The 21,529-nt window shown below is 39.7% G+C and overlaps 1 protein-coding gene across 2 annotated transcripts; it reads left to right on the forward strand.

Moving 5' to 3' along the window:
* The first annotated feature begins 214 nt into the window (after nucleotides 1-214).
* TYRP1 (tyrosinase related protein 1) lies at nucleotides 215-19,028 on the forward strand. 2 transcript variants are annotated; one of them, XM_084789964.1, is made up of 8 exons: nucleotides 215-427; nucleotides 1,193-1,662; nucleotides 3,982-4,304; nucleotides 7,092-7,296; nucleotides 11,622-11,789; nucleotides 13,397-13,576; nucleotides 17,108-17,254; nucleotides 18,007-19,028. In XM_084789964.1, the coding sequence occupies exons 2-8, from the start codon at nucleotides 1,278-1,280 to the stop codon at nucleotides 18,210-18,212; spliced, it is 1,614 nt and encodes a 537-aa protein (XP_084646090.1). In that variant the 5' UTR covers nucleotides 215-427; nucleotides 1,193-1,277; the 3' UTR covers nucleotides 18,213-19,028. The 2 variants fall into 2 exon arrangements, with proteins under 2 accessions (XP_084646090.1, XP_084646089.1); XM_084789963.1 differs by having other exon boundaries at nucleotides 1,197-1,662.
* The last annotated feature ends 2,501 nt before the right edge of the window (nucleotides 19,029-21,529 follow it).

Raw genomic sequence — 21,529 nt, forward strand, 5'->3', positions numbered from 1 at the left:
GAGGATACAAGTGTTACCCTAGCCTTTGTTGCCTGATAAAGCAATTCATCTTGTTTCATCCTTTGCAGTATACAGATAAAGAAAAATAAAATCACTACACTGAAAACAAAAGCTCTACAGTGTCTCCAATGCATCAGCCAAATCAGTGTGTCTGACCTTTTCTTAAGACTTCAACCATCACAAGGAAACCAGTCGGGAAGGAGTCATGTGCCAGAGGAGTAGTTAAAGGGCAGGAGAATTCACTGGTGTGAGAAGGGATTAGTGAGAGCTGGAAGAGAGGACCAGCCCCTCCCAGTGTGAGTGATCCCCTTTGGGATTTACTGTCTGGCAGAAACCTACATACAGTTAGTAGCTGGCATCAGGGGCAAGCAGACATTCAACACTGGCTCTGAAGGAGGTCAGCAGAGAAATCTTCCCGGAGTTGAAGGTACTGTTGAGCAGCTCTGTTGGGGGTGTGCTGTGGCCAAAGCTCTCAGAGGCTGAAGGAGATTTGTTTGCTATAAGCCTGTTCCCAGTTCCCCTTTCATATCCATGGTTAAATGTTACTGTGGTAGCCACCTGCTAGTGGGTGCTTTTGGTTTTAGAATAGACTTATTTTCTTTTTTAAAGTATGTATATGCATATGGATATGTGCAAATGAGAGCAGGTGCCCATAAAGGACAGAGGTGAATACCTGGTTTAGTTACAAGAAGCTGTGAGTCACTTGATGTGGGTACAAGGCAGTGAACTCAGCTCCTCGGCAAAACTAGTATATTCTCTTAACCACTGAGCCATCTCTCCAACCCGAGAGTAGTATTCTTATGAATAGAAATTTTAAATAAGAAAACTCAAATATAAGGAGAGAGGATTCAGTGATCTAGGTATTATGTCTGCCAGATATTTAAAGGTGTTTTTATTTTTGTTTAGAAGTGTCATTTCTGGAGTGGGTTAGAAGAGTACGCAAAAGAACTTTTGTGGGGGCTGGAGAGATGACTCAGAGGTTAAAAGCACTGACTGTTCTTCCAGACCACCCGAGTTCAATTCTCAGCAACCACATGGTGGCTCACAACCATCTATAATGTGGTCTGATGCGCCTTCTGGTGTGCAGGTGTACATGCAGGCAGAGCACTGTGTACATAATAATAAATAAATACATCTTTTTTAAAAAAAAACTTTTGTGACTCTGTTTTGCTTTTATCTTTTTTCCCTCAAGCTAGATTTTGATCTGAGTACCCCTGTCTCCTCCATACAAAAAGCAGCATACTAGACCTGCATCCTGCACTGTTGCTTCTAGAAGAATGAGATCTTACACAGTCCTCCTGCTAGCCTCCATCTTCTCTTCCTTAATGCTGTTTCATCAAGTCTGGGCTCAGTTTCCACGAGAATGTACCACCATTGAAGCTCTGAGAAGTAGGGTGTGTTGCCCAGACCTGTTCCCATCCTCTGGACCTGGGACTGACCGCTGTGGCTCGTCATCAGGAAGGGGCAGGTGTGAGGCTGTGACTGCTGACTCCAGACCCCATAGCCGCCATTATCCCCACGATGGTAAAGATGACCGAGAGCGCTGGCCTCTGAGGTTCTTCGATAGGACGTGTCAGTGCAATGGTAATTTCTCAGGACACAACTGTGGGACCTGCCGTCCTGGATGGAGCGGAGCTGCGTGCAACCAGAAAATTCTCACAGGTGAGTGGACAGATGAGGGAGGACGTTTCTCTGAGTTAGACTTGAGGCTATACAAAGAATCCTGAACCACTTAAGTCAGGAAACACCTGCAAATCACGGAGCTCAACACTCTTTCCCCAGGTGAGCAAACCGAAGCTTAGGAAATCGAAAACATTTGTCTGGTTTGAGACTGAAACTCATACCTTTTAATTAACAGCATTTCCATAAGTCTGGAGAGATGGCTTTGTGAGAAGTCAGAGCACTTGCAGGCTCAGCAGTATCTGACTTCAGGTCCCCAGCACCCACTTAAGGAAACCTGGTGGCCACATCTGACTGTAATGTCAGTACTGAGGGCTGGAGACAGGTGATTCTCTGGAGTTTTGAAGATCATGGGTCTATCCAAAAAGTGATGAACTCCGTTGAGAAAACCTGTCTCAAGAAAATGATGTAGAGTGACAGAGGACAGCTGACACCTTCCTCTGGTCTTCACACACATGCATTTTTCTCCTCCACACACACAGTATTTCCTTCAAAAAATACCTAAGCAACCACTATATATTAGGAAGTGATTTTTTATGACTAGAAGTCTTTATGCTAATCCTTATGCGTTAGACTCAGAAAGGCCAAACTCTTGGATCCGGACCTTTAGCAAGCATGCCATTCCCTTTGAGATCTTGCTAGCTCTAACAAGATAGCATTCCTCCCCAAGCAGCCCTGGTGACCCACAATTCCTCAATGTGGTGGGAATTCTTGCATTTTAGATGAAGGAGCTGCTGTGGAGTATTAAACAGTAACAGCAGCAGCACTTGCTTGTTTTCCATGTGTCACACACTGACCAAGGGTTTCACAGATTATCTTTTGAGACTTTACTATCATACATGGACTTAGTGTGTGTGTGTGTGTGTGTGAGAGAGAGAGAGAGAGAGAGAGAGAGAGAGAGAGAGAGAGAGAGATGTGTGTATGAGTATGTGTATCTATGTGTGTGCATGTGTGTATATGCATGAATGGGTATGTATATGTGTGTGTTTGTGTGTATATGTGCATACATATGTGTATGTGTTTGTGTGCATGTGTGTGTGATTGTGTGTACGTGTGTATGTTTGATAGGTGTGTGTATGAGTATGTCTGTGTATGTGTGTATGTGCATGAATGTGTGTGTGCATACATATGTGTGAGTGTGTATGTGTGTGAGTGTGTATGTGTGTGTGTATGTCCTCGCTAGTCTTTATGTCCTTGTAAAGTAATTCTTTTGATCCAAATATCATAAATATAAAAATTAAGCTTAAGAAAATATCCCAGAAGTCAGAAAATCTCTGTTATAACAACTATACTGTGCTCATCTGCCTTGTTTTTCTAAGGTTTATATTGTATAAAAAGTAAAAAATAAAAAATCCACTGGTGGTGGGGCACGACTTTAATCCCAGATGTCAGGTGACAGAGGCAGGAGGATCTCTGAATTCGATGCCAGACTTCTCTACAGAGTGAGTTCTGGGACAGCCAGGGCTAAACAGAAAATCCTATCTTGAAAAACAAAAAAACAAAGAAGTAGAAAAAAAGTAATGCCAATAATGAACAGAAATATCACAATGTCACAGAACCATAAATGTGCATGTACTATTAAAGAAAGCTTTTAGAAACATGAGAGTAAATTGCTGCGAAAAAGAAGAAAAGGGGAAGAGATCAATATAAACACAGATTTAATTAAAGGTATTCTTAATAACATACAGATTGGGTATCCATAATCCAAAATTCCCATATTCTCCAAACTTTGAAATGTAGAACCTCAACATGGTATCACAAATGGGAAACTCCATACTGCTAATATTTGACAGAGGGTAGGATATGTTGTTGTTGTTTGTTGTTGTTGTTGTTGGTGGTGGTTTTTCAAGACAGGGTTTCTCTGTGTAGCCTTGGCTGTCCTGGACTCACTTTGTAGACCAGGCTGGCCTTGAACTCACAGCGATCTGCCTGCCTCTGCCTCCCTGAGTGCTGGGAATAAAGGCTATATCAATGTTTGTTTTAAGCAGAAAGTAATGAAACTGAGTTTACTGTGTTTGAAGCTGTCTTCAGTCTATGTGTGTAATGAGGAGTACATGAAACAAATGGATTTTACATTTAGCTTTGGACCCAATCCTTAAAGTATAATGTATAAGTAAATATTTCAAAATAAACTCTAAAATATATCTGGTCCCAAGCATCTTGGAAATGATATTTAACCAGCTAAATAATTTGTAAAATATTTGAACAGGTGCACAAATGACCATTAATGGGTACAGGAAGTGTAGCACGCTGTAACATGACTCTGCTAATATTCATGTCTCAATCTTTTCATGCTTTAAGTCAGAAGAAATCTTCTCGACTTAAGTACAGAAGAAAAGAGGCACTTTGTCGGGGCCTTGGATATGGCAAAGCGCACAACTCACCCTCAATTTGTCATTGCCACAAGGAGGTCAGAAGACATACTGGGACCAGATGGCAACTCACCACAATTCGAGAACATATCCATTTACAACTACTTTGTTTGGACACACTATTATTCGGTCAAAAAAACCTTCCTTGGGGCAGGACAGGAAAGCTTTGGTGACGTAGATTTCTCTCATGAAGGCCCAGCTTTTCTCACATGGCACAGGTACCATCTGCTGCAGCTGGAGAGAGACATGCAGGTAAGCTTACGCTTGGTTTTTAGGTCCTGACATGTAAGGCCCTGTAACTCACATTGTACTGAATGACAAGAATAAAGCCATGGCAAAGCAATCACATTAAGAGAGTACATTTGACTTTCAGGTGAGGCCCTTCCCACACTGATTACTCACTAATTCATCAATGTTGACCTGTTGTGCAGTGAAACAAAAGTAATGTTAGCAATGGGGAAGGGGAATGGAGGTCTTGTTTGGGCAGGAGTTAAAAATTTGGAATTTTCTATTTAACAACCAGAACAAAATGATTTACGAAACAAAAGAAATCTTATGTTCCAGGTCTTCTTCTGTGGAGTATAAGCAGTTGCCACCTCCTGGGGACTTGTGTTCCTAAATGGCTCACTCTTCCATCCATATGTAACCCCCCTCAAACAGCTGATGGTTCTAGAACCTAAACCCTTTTATTCCCACTAAACTATATTAGACCCCCTATCATTTTAGGGCTTACAGAAGAGCCCCCTAAGCAAAAGCATCACATAACAGTAAATAAATGATGGGTATGTTCAATTTCTTGGAGGTAGTAATCATTTCACTGTATGTAAATGTACATATTTACATATGTACATGTGTATATTAGTGTGTATATGTGTATGTTCACACATATACATTCATAGATATCAAAACATCATTTTATATTATATATATATATAGTTTACAAAAGGACCTCAAAATGACATATCTTTATAAATGAATTTTCATTTGAAAACTAGATTTTTGAAAGAGAATTTAAAGTAGACCTCAACTCAAGCACAGTAAATTCAAGGTTTTTTGTTTTGTTTTTGTTTTGTTTGGTAGTATAAGGATCTTACTGTCTTTTCACTAATTGAACTGCTTTTTGGGAAAAATATTGTTATTCAAGAGTGAATAGTTTAGGTGTTGTGAATTTAGTTCAATGACAAAGCACTTGCCTAGTAAGCACAAGGCTCTAGGTCCAATCCCCAGCTCAATTTTTTGTGTTTGTTTGTTTTTCTGGTTGTCTCTTTTGTTTCATTTTTGTTTTCAGGACAGGTTTCTCTGTGTAGCCCTTGGAACTTGCTCTGTAGACCAGGCCTTGAACTCAGAGATCTGCCTGCATCTGCCTTCCAAGTGCTGGGATTAAAGGTGTGTACCACGACTTCCCAGCTAAAAGTATTTATTGTTGGACTCAACGATTAAGTCTATAAACTAAACTTGCTTCCTCTATGAATCATGAATCTTTATCCCAAAGTTAAAGTCTTAAAATTAACTAAAATTAACTAAAGACAAATTAAACAAACAAACAAAATCTGTTCAGACTTTTTTGCTTTTGAGGTGCTGGCCTAGCCTCTCATGGGAAAGCTGTGGTTCGAAGAAATCAAACTGATGCGCTGCAACACACAGAGTAATATAGTTGACAGGAGTCTGACCATATGCATTTCAAGGGTGAGGAAATGGGTCCATCCAGTCTGCTCAGCATCATCTTTTAAAGCTCTAATTACAAGAAAGATCATGAGTAGATAAATCTGTCATCTATAGCTGACTCTAGATCCTCATTCTCTCAAGGCATTTTCCCAATGGCACACCAAAATGAAAGGGCAGGTGGAAAGTGTCTAAAAGCCTCAGCTCTGCCAGTGTAACTTGCACCTTGATGACTTCCGTTTTCTACGCCAGAGAACAAGGTGTTATCATATTCCATGCTACGAGTGACATGCAACACCATTTGAATGTGGCCAAGTGCCAGCAACCCAGCCACAGTTGGTCTTGATTCGTAATGAGCCCTTGGAAGTTGTCACTAATTTTTTAGGAAGAACACTGACAGTTTTTGTATGCATAATATAAACCTTGGAGATCAATAACTAGAGATGCCTTGAAAAGCTTTGACTCTCTAAAACACCCAAGGATAAGGAGATGCCTGCCAGAAGGGAGCTACAGCAAAAGAGCAGAAACTCACCAGGTGCTTGAAAGCCAGGGAAGGCAAAAACAGCTCCACAGTAAATCTCCCCCCCCTCCCCCCCTCTGCAAGTAACTCCCCAAGGGCCAAAGAAAGGCAAATGAGGAAAGCAGGAGTTGTAAAGAATCCAATAAAATAAGGATGTGCCCTTGGTCTGAAGCATTTTAAAGAAGTGTGAGGTGGTTTCGAGTGGAAACTAGGTCATTTATCTTAAGAACAAAAGGCACAAAATTCATTCTGCTACTGTTTAGCATTTTGGCTGCGAGCTTCAGGCGGATGCCTGTCTTCCTAGTTCAGCATTTTAGTGTAGATCTCTGAACAAAACTTTAGAGCTTTGCAAATAGAGTCTGTGTGAGACAAAAAAACATGAGGTCTGTCAGCAAACCAGGATCTACCTAACTAAAGTCATTCAGAACACATTAAAAGCAAAACCCCAAAAGTTACTACTATGCCACAGATCCTTTCAAAACTGAGGTCACAGGCTGCCAAGAGGTCATGGTGCCCCAATTAAAAATAGGAAAATGGAAGAGATAGAAACATCAAGAATTTTCCATATAACCAATAGAAACACAATTATCTGCCAATAAAGAAAACAATGTTTCCCCCCAAATTATTTGTAGAAGTTTCTGCATGAAAATGAACTTCATTGCTTCTTCAGCCTATATGACCCCTCCAACTAAATTCCAAACTGTGTTCAATAAGGTTTTTGACTTCTCTGACATTCCAGACTTTACCACTTGTTCCTTATGTAGAGAGAGCTAAAGGAAGAGGGCACCAGAGCCATGCAAACCAAGAGACAGGATGTAAGTAGAAGCAGGGACCACTAATGGATTTCTGTGATCTAGGAGATGCTGCAGGAGCCTTCTTTCTCCCTCCCTTACTGGAATTTTGCAACCGGGAGAGATGTCTGTGATGTTTGCACCGATGACTTGATGGGATCCCGAAGCAACTTTGATTCCACCCTTATAAGCCCCAACTCTGTCTTTTCTCAATGGAGAGTGGTCTGCGAGTCCTTAGAAGAGTACGACACCCTGGGAACACTTTGCAACAGTAAGACATAAATGACAGTTACTATAGTCACAATTCTTTATTAGATAAAGACATGCTGCCTGGAAGATCCTTCTTCAGGATGAAATCTGCGATCAGTCTTTAGCGAATCCGTACAGGTGCACATCGAGCCCCCAGGAGACTCAAGGCAGTCTACAAGGTGCTCCAGGGAAACACACAGTACCTGTGTATTTTATTCATTCCCCCCCCCCCCAGAAATTTGGTCAGTACATTTCTAACTTTATTTTCAAAAAGCCTAATGTAGATTAATCCTCTTAATACACTCAGAACTGCTTAGCAGTCATATGTCTTGGGTTGGAATTTCACAAGAAATGTCTCCCAAGAAAAATCTTAAATGTGCAAAAATTCGTTGAGAGTGCTCCGGGAGAAGGACAAGAGGGAGGGAAGCAGAGAAGGAAAATTCCATGTTTGTTTAGTCAGAGGACTAAAGTGCAAAAGGGCTACCCTTCACAGCGATGTGCTTCACAATAGGAAGATACAGTAACAGCGATGCCTGCAGACTCAGTGCTCTCAGCTCTCCTAAGGAGAGTGGACATGTCTGGCCATTATGCCTCTGCCCCAGAACATGTCTGATCTCCCCTGGTCTGTTCAGGAGCTTTTCATTTTCTGCCATGAAACACAGTTACCCTCCCTGAACTGCTAACATAGTCTTAATTGTTGAAGTTCTCTATTTTTTCTTGTTTTTCTTCTTCAGGCACTTCCAGATATTTGAAATAATTGATTTTCCACATAAAATCAGAGTTGTAATTTATTATTATATGTGTGATCTATTACTAGGCTTGTATTTTATACACCAACTTTTGTATTGCTTTGGAAGCTTGAAGGGAGAGTAGTTTAATTATATCAAAGGAATTAAGTTCATTTTCTCACCATTAGAAAAGCATTTAGCTTTGTTTTAATATATGGACTATGATAATACACGGAAGTTTCCTATAGAAGCCTAACACCTGAGCAATTGGTTCCACCTTGTGACGGAGGAATGAAATTGAAGGTCAGAGTGTCTCCGCGTACTAACTCACTCATCTTTCTCACCAAGCTGTTATATTTAGGGCTGGGGGATTTTACACATTTTCTAGCCGTACTGATGATTAGACATAACTGCCGGTGCACGTGTGCATGTGTGTTGATGTTTATGAGTGAGTGTGCAGATACACATGTGTATATGTGTGTGTATAAGCCATAGGAAACCTTCAGTTGTCATTCTTTTGGCTTTATCTACCTATTTTATTTTATTTTTGAGACAGTGTCTTATTGTATACTTCTCTCTCTGGTCAGGACTCACTATGTAGCTCAGGCTGGCTTCTAACTCATAGAGATTCAACTAATCATGTGTCTCAAGTGCTGGGAATAACACCAGGCTCCAAGCTCTAGTTACCATTGTTTTTGGTGGGGGGGAGGGGCAATGTTTCTTACCACCCCAGAGCTCATCAGTGGCTCACTACCAAGCTGGGTCTCTACCTGCCCCCACCTTTTTAATTCTGAAATTGCAAATGTGCCCTAAGTACTTCATTTTCTTCTCTGTGGGGTGAAATTGAGGTCTCAAGCACTTGGCTTTCACAAGCTATCTTCCCAGCTTAGAAAGAATCATTTTAAAAGAGTAATTGAAAATATGGCATAAGAGGAAAAAAATAAAAGAAGCATTTTTATTTTGTCATAGATTTAATTTAACAAGCATCACAAATGCATGGGAAGTTGAAAAGTACTTATTCTGGGTTTAAGACAATTTAATATTGTCCACTGTGACAATTCAAGCTAGCATTGTATTTATTGAACATGATAAAGAAAGCTGGAAAGACAGCTCTGCAAGTAAATGCTCATGTTGTCAAGACTGACCTGAATTCAGTTCCTAGGACACACATGGTTGTCCTCTGACTTCTATATGTGCACACACACACACACACACACACACACACACACACACACACACACGCAAATAATTTTGTTTGTTTCTTTGTTTCAAGACAAGGCTTTTCTGTGTAACCCTGGCTGTCCTGGAATTCTTTCTGTAGACCAGGCAGACCTAGAATTCACATAGAAACACCTGCCTCTGACTCCCGAGTACTGGGATTAAAAACATGCACCCCCACTGCCCAGAACACACACCTAATTTTTAAAATCAGATATTGTAAAGAATAAAGAAAAACAGCCTATATCAATCACATCGTATGTCTCATAAAGTATGAGATTCTGTGTCTTGTTCACTTCTCATGGAAATTATTTCTTTTATCTACTTGTCTGAGAAGATTTTATTGGTTTCTCCATTTGCATTGATATCTTCTTCAGGCGATTGATGCATGCATGGCCTTAGAACACTCTTTCTTAGAGATTTCATACTTACATTGTTATTTACTTGTTTCACTAAATTTAGTGGGTGGGAAAAGTGAGTTAGTAACACCTGCCATTCTGTCAACCCTCATAATAGAGCTACAATTCATTATATGAAGTGCACTGGTTCTTTCTCCGCAGGATTTCCCAAACCTATTTTCTCTCACACATTCTGAACTTCCCACTCGTTTTGATGTGGAAATTTTACAGGACTATAAGTCATAGGATGCTAGTGGCTGATGTGGCAGTGGTAGTCCAGGTGCAAACTCATTTCCAAAACCACTGAGATAAAACTAAAACGACTCGAGCAGTGTGTGGTGATGCACTCCTATAATCCCAGCACTTGGGAGGCAGAGGCAGGTGGATCTCTGTGAGTTCGAGGCCAGCCTGGTCTACAAAGTGAGTCCAGGACAGCGAAGGCTACAAAGAGAAACCCTGTCCTGAAAAACAAACAACAACAACAATTTAAAAAAAAAAAAAAAAAGCTAAAATGACGCAGCTGGTATTTTGGCTACCCAAAGTCTTGACTTCTTTTATTATCCAAAATCTCAAACATGAAACTCCATGAAGATAAACTAGGGTACCAAAGTAGACAGAATTTTTCTTCATGGGACTTCCTGAGAATTCCCCAGACAGTAATCCCCAAAATACCAGCTTAAAGTCAGACTTGAGGTCTAGTGATGCTGGAAGGTGTTTTAGGATAATCCACACCCCCAAAATGTGCATGGACAATGCATTCCTAATACCCATCTATGTCTCATTGCTATGCTATTTAGTGGTTGTTATGTTAATGTGGCAGATAAGGCAACTTTGTGCTAAGAATTCAGTATAGGACATTTGAAAATGAAAAAAAAGCAGAAGCTGCGGTATTGTCCCTTGCCAATGGGTCATTTGCCTTGTACCTGTGGGCCACTAATGAGTCTATCAATCACCACAGAATGCTCATGAAAAGTGTTCTTAAGGATTCTTACCCTGCCCCATTTACCTGAGGCTCCAGTCTTCCTCCACTTCCTAATGAGAGAAGCATGACCTTCTGAGCTTGGTATCTGATTTCTCCACAATATGGCTATGGTATACTTCCCAGCATGCTGACAGTGGGCTCTGATCCTCGCAAGCTCTTCCCCCAAAGAAATTGCTTTTTACAGCAACAGGAAAGTATGCAGCAACTCCTTGTCACCGAGAAAACACCAGGCACTGTGCCAGGGATGGTGAGAGAGTTCATGTCCTTGTGAGACAAACAGAGGGAAGCTAATGATTGTGTGCTACTGGCCCTGTCTAGACTACACTCCTTGCAAAATCTCTCTGACTTTACTACGGAAATTCTTCCCCAGTCATTTCAGTCGTTTTGAATTCCTTATAAGCTTATTCCTTATTCTCTCTCTCTCTCTCTTTCTCTCTCTCTCTCTCTCTCTCTCTTTCTCTCCCCCACTACCCCTCACTCCCTCCCTCCTTCTCTCTCTTCACATTTTCTTCCCTCCCTTAAGGCATCTATACCAGCCTTCAAAAGATTTAATGGTGACATTAATTGACTTTTAAAAATGAAAAACACTTTATTGAAATATGCACCATATTCCAAGGAAATTTTTTTCTTATCATTCTGAAGACTTGTAACAGATGGCATTTGGGTAAGATTTTTTTTATATGTGTGTGAAATATGTATTTTTGTTTGTATTTAATTTATAAGATTATTTTTAACAAAAATTAAGTTTCTCATGTTCTTAAGTTCTTGTGATAAATCTTGTTGCAACCTAGCAGCACTGAGACCCATGTCTTTCAGTGTGATTATTTTTTTCCTTCCAACATTTTTTTAAATATATCCTTCATGGAAGTAGGGCAACATAATTTAGATGCTTTTCACAGTAAGCACGTCTTTTCCTATTTCTTCCATAAGGATCTGTTTTTCAGTGTTTTCACTGCATATCAGAGAGCAACACTCAGACCTGTAGACATTCTTTAACTGTGTGCATGCCTTCCCTCCCTAGGCACTGAGGGTGGGCCAATCAGGAGAAACCCAGCTGGAAATGTCGGGAGACCAGCAGTACAGCATCTTCCTGCACCACAGGATGTCACTCAGTGCTTGGAGGTCGGTGTGTTTGACACACCTCCCTTTTATTCCAATTCTACAAACAGTTTTCGAAACACAGTGGAAGGCAAGTAAACAAAATTTGTGCTTTGAATTAATCTAGTTAGGAGAGTATTGGAGTGTCCCAAACTGGATGGTTTTGAAAAGACTTTCATTGTCACATTGATCACATGGGTTCATGGAAACTGGCTGTGGATTTTGATTCAGTCACAAATTCCAGTTCAAAACTAAGGGGAGTATCAGACTCCATTAGATTCTCAGAGAAAAAGCCAGGGGGAATTATCAGTTCAAACCACTTAAATATCTACAGCTTCTTTAGCATAGTGCCTGGCAGTTGTCAGGCCAGCATGTGTAATAATGTCATGCTGTAGCACTGACAGGCGGCTTTCATAGTTATAAAGTTGTTCCTTTAAAAAAGTAAGATTAACAATTCTTTTAAGTCCAAATTGCTTGAAAGTATGTGAAGTCTGTTTGGGGCACTTTTATTTAGGTTTCAACACTTTCTAACAAATTTTAAAGGTCTATAAAAAATATAAACAAGTATCTACTGAGTTTGAACTTTATATTCATCATTTCATAACAGTAAAAGTATTTGGGTGTTGAGGAAGTACAGTTCAAATACATGCAATGACTTTTCTAAGATAGCCAGTAATAATATTCAAATTTCTAAAAGAATACAACTTGCCCTTGAGTTCTGGAGTCCTGCTTGTTAGGTGGGTGCGCCAATGCCCTTCCAACAGGAAAGAAGCTCGCTCCTTGATCTGAGATATATAAGAAGTAAACCCAGTTGTTACTTTTAATATTGTGCTCTTTAACTATCAAAATTGTATATGCTCCTTATGTTTATTTAAATAGTATTAACTCACTGACAGAATTGATTCAACATTTAGTACATATAGATACTAAACTGGAATCTATAAGGCTAAAGTATTGATTTTTTTAAAGCAATGTACTGACTATATTTCTTGAGTCAAAAAATTGGGGGAAATTCATGAAGTGAATTAATGAATGAGTGAGTAACTGACTGAGCAAATCTATATACGTAGGAGTCCAACTCAATCAGATACACATAGCTCTATCCTAACCACAAGCCCTCCAACTGCTTTCTGACCCATTTGGCATTTATTCTCATCTGCCTAAATATGTAGAGATAACAATAAATAGTCCCTAAATATTTTACAGTAATCTTTCCAGATGTTTAGAACTGTACAGAAGGTGTAGGAAATGGTGACATTTTAGCATCCTCACAAAATCCGTTTTTTGAAAACATGCTGGCAATCATTGAAAAGGAGGGTAGTAGGAGAGTTTCCAGGACAGTGGCAGCACTATTCCCAGGGGTGGCCGCAGTAACTGGAGGATTTCCACTGTCTGCTTCCACGCAGAACGACCTGTGCGTCTTCAAAAGCCGGCATTCATACATTCTGACTGTTATCCTTTACAGGTTATTATTGTTGACCTAGAAGCTACATTTGGAATGCCGCACTTCCGGCTCAGCACTAACCTACTTCTGAGTCTAGCAAGCGAATGTCATCAGCCATTGCTACAGAGAGGCAACACTATTGTACTGAGGCAATATTTAGCCTGGCGAGCTTTGACAAAAAGTGTTTCCTAATATAATCACTGCTGTTGACAATCAATGTTTTCTCCTATTTTCATCCTTACTTTTAAATGTAGGTTACAATGACCCCACAGGGAAATACGACCCTACTGTTCGAAGCCTTCACAACCTGGCCCACCTCTTCCTGAACGGAACTGGAGGACAAACCCATCTTTCTGCCAACGATCCTATTTTCGTCCTCCTGCATACTTTCACTGATGCCGTCTTTGACGAATGGCTAAGGAGGTATAATGCTGGTGAGACGATTTCATATGCTTTTTGCAGGCTTTGCAAAGGGATTATTCTGAAGGTGTGGTTATCAATTTAAGCTAGCCCTTGAAGCGCATAAAATACGCTCCAAAATAAAGGTGCAGTAGCTCTCCCATCCAACCACTGCCAAACCCTGAAACCACTTTGAAAACTGCAGACATCTCTCAGTACAGTTACCATTAAGATGACACTACCGGCATTTTTGTCATGAAAAGATGACTAACATGTGTTCCTGGGTTTTCTTACTCATATTTTTCCACAAACGTTCTCATTGCTTTTTAATATAAATGGAAAGATGTTGCAGATCTTTTCTTGGGTTTCACGAAAGACTAAACATGCCATATCCATAATCTGCAGTTCTGAGTTGTATTATTTTTACGGCCCTACAGAAATGGAAACTTACTCAACGTGAAAAAGGTAACAGTTTTTATATCACACCAGAGGAAATCTCTTTTAAGTTCACTTCAATGCATTCTTTAAAATATTATTTTAGAGACCTCATTTACTGCATTCCTACTCAGCTAAGTGAAGTACATTGCTTTTCCAAGCCATGAAAGTACTTCCACTGGCTTAAACATGATAAATTTTCATACTTTGAAAATGGTCTGAATTGTGATTGCTGTGCCTTTATCACGCACACGCAACAGGGAAGGATGGCCCGCTATTGCTTCATCTACCCAGTGAGACCGTTCACACTTCTTTGCATGCTACAGAAACCACTATTGCAACCCATTCCAACTATTCCAATCTATGTGGAGGTCAAAATATGTTATTCTGTCAAAAATCATTTAAGAAACAAGTTATTTGCCACGTATGGTAGTGTCTATAGTTCTGGTACTCAGAAGTCTGAGGTAGAGGAGCTAGAGTTCTTGGGCAGAGGGAAGCACTATCTCAAAAAAGAAAAGTCAAACAGAAGTTCACTCAAAAACTTGCTTAACTGTTAGTCTTTTATGAATTGGTATATACAGTTGGTATCCTGCCTTATATTTCATGTGTTCTTATATAGATAACAACAGACAGTGAATTAGTTAATTACAGCATTCGTTTCTGTCTTAGACATTGTTCTATTGCTGTGAAGAAACACCATAATCCGGACAACACTTATAGAAACACCATAATCCAGAGAACTCTTAGAACAGAAAGCACTTGATTGGGTGCTTACTTAACGGAGGGTCCATTACCCTCATGGTGGGACTCAGACAGGCCATGGGGCTGAAGCAGTAGCTGAGAGCTTACATACAATGCATAGGCAGCAGGCACAGAAAGAAAGACATTGGATTTGAAGTGGGCCTTGGAAACCTCAAAGCCCACCCCAGTAAAACACCTCTCCTACAAGTCCATACCTACTAACCCTCCCAATCCGCATAACCATTCTCAAGAAGATCTACTCCCTGCTGACTAAGCATTCAGATCTATGAGCCCATAAGGTGCCCTTCTCATTCAAACCATCAGTTTCCTTAAAATAAAATAATAAATTAATATTGTTTATGATTCAGTCTGGTTATAGTAATCTAGGAATTTCAGCTTCCCTGACTTTGCAACCATGCCTTCCACTCCTTAATCCATAGCTTTACTTCAAGCATTTGTTTTTAATAATTCCTGTAGTACTCAACCTAATAGTTGTAAAAACAAGATTGCCCTGCTTACAATGATACAGAATTATATAAGATGTATTTAATAGGTTGGGAATTAACAACATTAGCTCTTATTAAGTACAGGCTTTGGGGAACCAACCAAAAATATTTAGGTAATATCTGTGCAGCCATTACCAATCCTGTGAATGTTAGACTTCTCAATGGGAGTGAAAATGTAAAATTCTAACTTTCATACTCTGTTTGAAAATAATTAATGTGTATTCGTATAAATTTGTTAAAGATTCTCCAGGTCTAATCTCAAGGTTGTCCTGAACCAGAAAGTTTTGTGTTCTTTTCTTATTCTCCCCTGGCCTCCTCTGCTTCAGCTCTGTGTGGTTGAAGGATTCTCAACTACAAAGAAGGCAATGTAGAGTAGAGAAGGTCCATAAATAAACAGTAGTTAGCCTGTGGCATTTTTCTCATAAAATATGGTCTTACACTATAGAATGAGACAATGCTGAAAAATTTCATGAGAATGAAAACTGACCAATCAGCCACTTTCTCAATTTTCCATTTATTTATTCCTAAGTGTCCATTGGGAAAAGATGTCATGAAATAATGAGGTCAGCAAGAGTAAGAACTTGGAAAGAGTCTTTTAAAAGTTCCACAGAGCTTGAAAGAGTCCAGCAGCAGGGAGGATGGTGTTCACTTTCCAAACTCTGTCAAGGGTCTTCACTATATTGAAGGCTGATGAATCAGAAGTGTAGAACTTTAAAATAAGAAGCCAAAATAAGAACATTGAAAAAGCTAAAGCATGTTGTTGCCTTACAATATGATGCCTCACAATCATATTGTTGGACACAATATAATACAGAACACGTCCAGATGCTAATTTATGAGACTCAACAGGAAACCTTCACACATTACCAATACTACAACAGGATGTGGGGCTTTGAGGACCAGAAATTGACATCTTTGTTCTATGGACCAATACCTAGCATTAGTAGGCATTTGAACAAAAATTTTATTTCCTGTAATATGTGGCAAAACTAAAGTCAAAGAAATAGAACATTTCCGTTTCTGTGCCTGACTTTTTCTCAAAGTAAATGAAGAATCATCCTTCCATGGCTCCTCCACAGATAACAAACCTCCCAGAAAAGGAAATCCTAAGCCCTGGCTGGCCGCACATATTCCAGGTGTCTTAAAAGAAGCAGTTAGCACCCCTCTGAGACACAGATCCAGCTCTGGTTTTACAGTATTCTGTTTGGTGTTAAATAGCACTCACATAAATACAGATTAACAAGAAAAAAAAAAGGGCTGCTTCTGACACAAAGAATCTATCCTTACTTTCATCCTTGTTGACAAAAACCCACTAAAACGATTAATGCCTTCAGTTTAAATGGCTGTTTTAGATAGAAGGAAGAGAGACAACAGGAAACAAATAGTGCTCTAGAAATCAGATTCAAATTTTAGGAACTTTTTGCTAATGTAAAACATGGGAATAAATTTGATACTGATTTCTCTATAAGTAAACTGGAAAAACAGAAATATTAAGCAGATGTATTTGAGGTCAAGAACAATCATCTGTCAAGTTTGAATTACAGACTGTGATAGAGAAAGGGCAGGTCTGGCTCTTCACTGACTGAAAAAATATGTTTTGCAGATTTATTTAAATTAGCTTGTGTAGTTTTATAACTGAGGAGCTGATGAGAGTCTTGTATAGAAATGTAACTCAAGTTCATTGACTTTAAACATTCTATCAAGACAAGCGTTGGTGCCACATTCTCCTTGTTCGGCGGTGATGCTTGCTTTTTGCCCGTATTTGATGTAAACTATGAAAACATTTTTGCATATGCTCTTCGCACATTAGCCACCATCAGAACCTAACAACAACTCTGGTATCAACTTCCTGCCCGCTAACAAATCGCCTTTGGAATCTTTTAGATATTTCTACCTTCCCGATGGAAAACGCTCCTATTGGCCATAACAGGCAATATAACATGGTACCATTCTGGCCTCCGGTGACCAACACAGAAATGTTTGTTACTGCTCCAGATAACCTGGGATATGCTTATGAAGTTCAATGGCCAGGTCAGTTTTGTCAGCTCATCTTCCTGGTCGTGTTCTCCAAAAGCAAACTTGTTATCTTAGAAGTGAGGCCCACAGCATCCTGAGGTTAGCATGTTCTTGCGGAGTCTTATTTATGAATAAAGGGGGGAAGTTATCACTTACTGAACATTCACTTCAACCCAGTGTTGAAATAGTTGTTCATCACTCTGTCTTATTAATCTTCATGATCTTTGGAGACAAGCAGCTTATTTCTCATTTTTGCAAAGAAAGAAACTCAAAAAATTAGAGATTAATTCTAACACTAGAAAGGTTGTGTTTCCAGTAAAAGAGAGTGTGAGTTTTAAACTTGGATGCCTGTAAGTGAAGAGGTAGTAAGATATTCAAAGCTGCTTTTCTGAGATTTTTTAAAATCCGAGACTTTCAACTGTAAGTTTTCTGCAACAGAAGTAAAAGAATATAGTGAAAGATCATGGGACGTGGGACTTGAAAAGACTGGGCTTCAAAACCAGCAGTTCTTCCTACAGCCTCTCAATTCTTGAAGCTGTCATGTCTTTAACTTTAGAATGGCAATACATTGATCTCAATATGGCTCATTCATGGAAAAAATTAAGGAGTACCTTCAAGATGGCAGGTGCTAAGCTCAGGCCATATGGCCAACAAAAACTAAACTTGGGGTCCCGCCCAGAGTGCTTTGAACAGTGCCTAAATGTGAGCTGTCCATGTTGGGTGATAATTATTTTAATATTCATTTTACTCTTATCTTTTTCAAACAGGTCAGGAGTTCACTATACCTGAACTCATTACCATTGCTGTAGTGGCTGCACTGTTACTCGTAGCTGTCATTTTTGTGGGTGCTTCTTGTCTGATCCGTTCTAGACGCACCACGAATGAAGCCAGCCAGCCTCTCCTCACTGATCACTATCAACGCTATGCTGAGGAATATGAGGAGCTCCCAAATCCTAATCAGTCCAGGGTCTGACAGCTGCCTGCCTGCCCACTAATGCATTTGGACGGGAAGCAACCTGATTGAAACACAGTTGTCAAGCATATTCTTTTTGCTCCCTCCCTTTCTCTCTTATAGAAACATATGTTGGAATTGAAGCATTATTTTTCAGTGATGAGAACTCAGAATCTTTTCAATGGGTTCTAATTATTAGTTCTACTTAAGATGGAATAGCGTATCAGCTTCATGGTATCTAAGAGGAGACTGTGACGAGCTTTGTGCTGTTCTACAGATTGCCTGTGTGGTATGAATAAGCAATGTAGGAAAATAATTTGATGTAAAAATCTCTACTTCAAATATATGATTGTCCATTCTTACATGGGAACATGTACACACATTGCTATTATGGATACTGGTTAACAGATATAAAGGCAGCCATGTAGATTAGTTAAAATGAATTACCTGACATTATAAACAAATAGGATCTTGATTAGCTTTCTGAAACTGGTCTCGTTTTGGTGTCAGCATGTATTATTTGGGCTTGGGTGCAAGGCCACCACAAAGTCACAATCCTTGACACCCTCTGTAAAGATGAAAGCCTCACTTTGCTGGAACACAGCTGCTATTGCCTGTTCACCACTCTGCTCCTGAGCTTAGCTTTCTGGACAGGAAGCTGCCTGTGACACAGTTCACCTCCTAAATCTAGTGTCTTATAGGTCTGCAGAAAAGGTGTAAGTTCAAGGACATGGGGTTCCATGGATAGGATCAAACACATTGTGTTTCACTTCAACAGCATTCTTTCACCACTTCTCGGCCTTCTGTGTACTGTAAAATAAATACAATTGAATCTTGTTTCATTGGTTTCAGTTGTTTTCTTTATTCCTCCTATCTTTTTATCTTTTTTTTCCTTTAACAGCAAAGTCTAATTCTGTTTTCCTAGATGCCTGTAACTTTCTTTTTTTTTTTAAGCTTTCTTTTGCGTATGTTTTTTTTTTAATTTATTCTTGTTACATCTCATTGGTTATCCCATCCCTTGTATCCTCCCATTCTTCCCTCCCTCCCATTTTCCCCTTATTCCCCTCCCCTATGACAGTTCCTGAGGGGGATTACCTCCCCCTCTATATGATCATAGGGTATCAAGTCTCTTCTTGGTAACCTGCTGTCCTTCCTGTGAGTGCCATCAGGTCTCCCCGTCCAGGGGATATGGTCAGAGGTGAGGCACCAGCCTAAGTGTCCCTCAATAGAAGAATGGATAAAGAAACTGTGGTACATATACACTATGGAATACTATTCAGCTATTAAAAACAAGGAATTCCCGAAATTTGTGGATAAATGGATTGAGCTAGAAATGATCATAATGAGTGAGTTAACTCAGAAGCAGAAAGACTCAAATGGTATATACTCACTTATATCTGCATATTAGCCCAATGGGCATGTCCCACGAAAGCCTTCACTTACCAGGAAACAGAGACAGAAGAGAGGACATACTAGTGGGACTCTAGATGTGAGATTCATGGGAGAAAGGCAAAGTAGAAGGACCCAGAGGGTCCTAGAAGCCTACAAATAGAACATTATGATAGGCAGATTTGGGCACAGGGGTCCCACTCAAACTAGGCACCAGACAAGGACAATACAGGCGGTAAACCTTAAACCCCTACCCAGATCTAGACAATGGACAGAACACTCTCCACAGTAGAGTGGAGAGTGGGATATTACTTTCTCACACACTCTGATGCCTGTAACTTTCAATCTAGACCAGGCTGACCTAAAATTTATAGAGATCCACCTGCCTCTGACTCCCCCAACGCTGAGATTAAAGAGATATATCACTATATCTGGCCTTCACTTTGTATTCTAACCTATGTATTTTTCTTTCACTTTGTGCTGCTTGACAACGTTCCAAAGATGAACTTTCCAGCTAGTCATAACAACTATTCTAATGAGTCAAAAGAAATAATAGTAATAATAATCATAAATCTGCAGAACATGGCTGATTTGATATCTCAGCTTAAGATAAAGAAACAAGACTAAAGTTACATTCACTGGCTTCCTTTAATTAAACAATATTAATGCTATGCAGACAAAATATACTATGGAATGTATTAAGTGGTATGTGTAAAAAAAAACAGTACTTTTAACCTGTAATTCCAGTACTGAAGGAGGCAGAGGCAGGCAGATCACTGTGAGTTTGAGGCCTGGCTGGTCTACAAAGCAAGCCCAGGACAACGAAGGCTACACGGAGAAACCCTGTCTCAAAAAACAAAAATCAACAACCAAAAACAAAAACAAAAACAAAAACAAAACAGATAAGCTAAGCATGGTGGTGCTCTCCTGTAATCCCAGCCCTCAGGAGGCAGAGGCAGAGGCAGAGGCAGAGGCAGGTGGATCTCTGTCAGTCTGGTCTCCAACTGAGTCCAGGACAGCCATGTCCTGTGTAACAGAGAAGCCCTGTCTTGAAAAGTTAAAAACAAACAAACAAAACAAAAAGCAGTACTTTAAATTTCTTCAAGTAGCAGTATTCAGTTAATTCTCTCCAAACACATCTTAACATGTTGAAATACTATGTTTTTTATAACATTTTAGAGATGTTATTATGTAACATAAGTTTTTTATGTAAAGTATCAATGAAACTAAACACCCCCACTTGACACTCTGGATATTAAATAATTACTCATTTGGAAACATTTGTTAGTCACATACTAAGTCTCACATTTTTCAAGGAAGTCAAGATTGACAAATTCAGAAGGTCACACTTGACTTTGGCTTTGAGGAAAGCTAATGAATTTTCCAAATATAAAAGCAGAGAGGAGCATTATTTTCAGAATGATAGTGTGAGCAAAAGCACAGAAGTTTGAAAGAGCACAGGACATCCAAAAATATAAAGTAGGCCAACATGGCTACAAAACGGAGAAGAGTGGAAAGATCGGTGGAGAAGGAAAACAGAGAGTCCCATGGGAAATCCTGAACATTTTGGAACTCATCCTACAGAAAAAGAAAAGCTCTTGGGGTGGAGCAGGGGAATCATATGTGGTATGCATCTACAAGAGTGACGGCAGTGATAAGACCTGTAAATATTGATGAGAGGTGGCTAGAGAAGAGGCCAGAAGAGTTAATGTGGAACAGTTCATGGGAGAGAAAAGCCCCACCCAAAGTATAGGCACAGATGATAAATAGTCTCACTACAAGGGAGCTACACTCATTTTCTTATGAATATAGCCAACTTTCCTCTTCGTTTTTCTTCCATGCTTTCATTTATTGTGCAGCTCATAGGAAAGTTTTATAACTTATCTTGATCAGGTGGCCTTTATTTGTTCTGTAGTATGTTACATTATTCATGAAAATAATATTCATCT

Source organism: Acomys minous (assembly GCF_964271855.1).
Source record: "Acomys minous genome assembly, chromosome: 1".
In the NCBI taxonomy this organism is placed as follows: Eukaryota; Metazoa; Chordata; class Mammalia; order Rodentia; family Muridae; genus Acomys; species Acomys minous.

What these genes read in the sequence shown, in the direction of transcription:
- TYRP1 (XM_084789964.1), top strand. Translation starts at nt 1,278, where the DNA reads ATGAGATCTTACACAGTCCTCCTGCTAGCCTCCATCTTCTCTTCCTTA. An exon ending in CAACCAGAAAATTCTCACAG is followed by an intron (nt 1,663 to 3,981) that starts GTGAGTGGACAG and finishes TCATGCTTTAAG; the next exon opens with TCAGAAGAAATCTTCTCGAC. An exon ending in GCTAAGGAGGTATAATGCTG is followed by an intron (nt 13,577 to 17,107) that starts GTGAGACGATTT and finishes GGAATCTTTTAG; the next exon opens with ATATTTCTACCTTCCCGATG.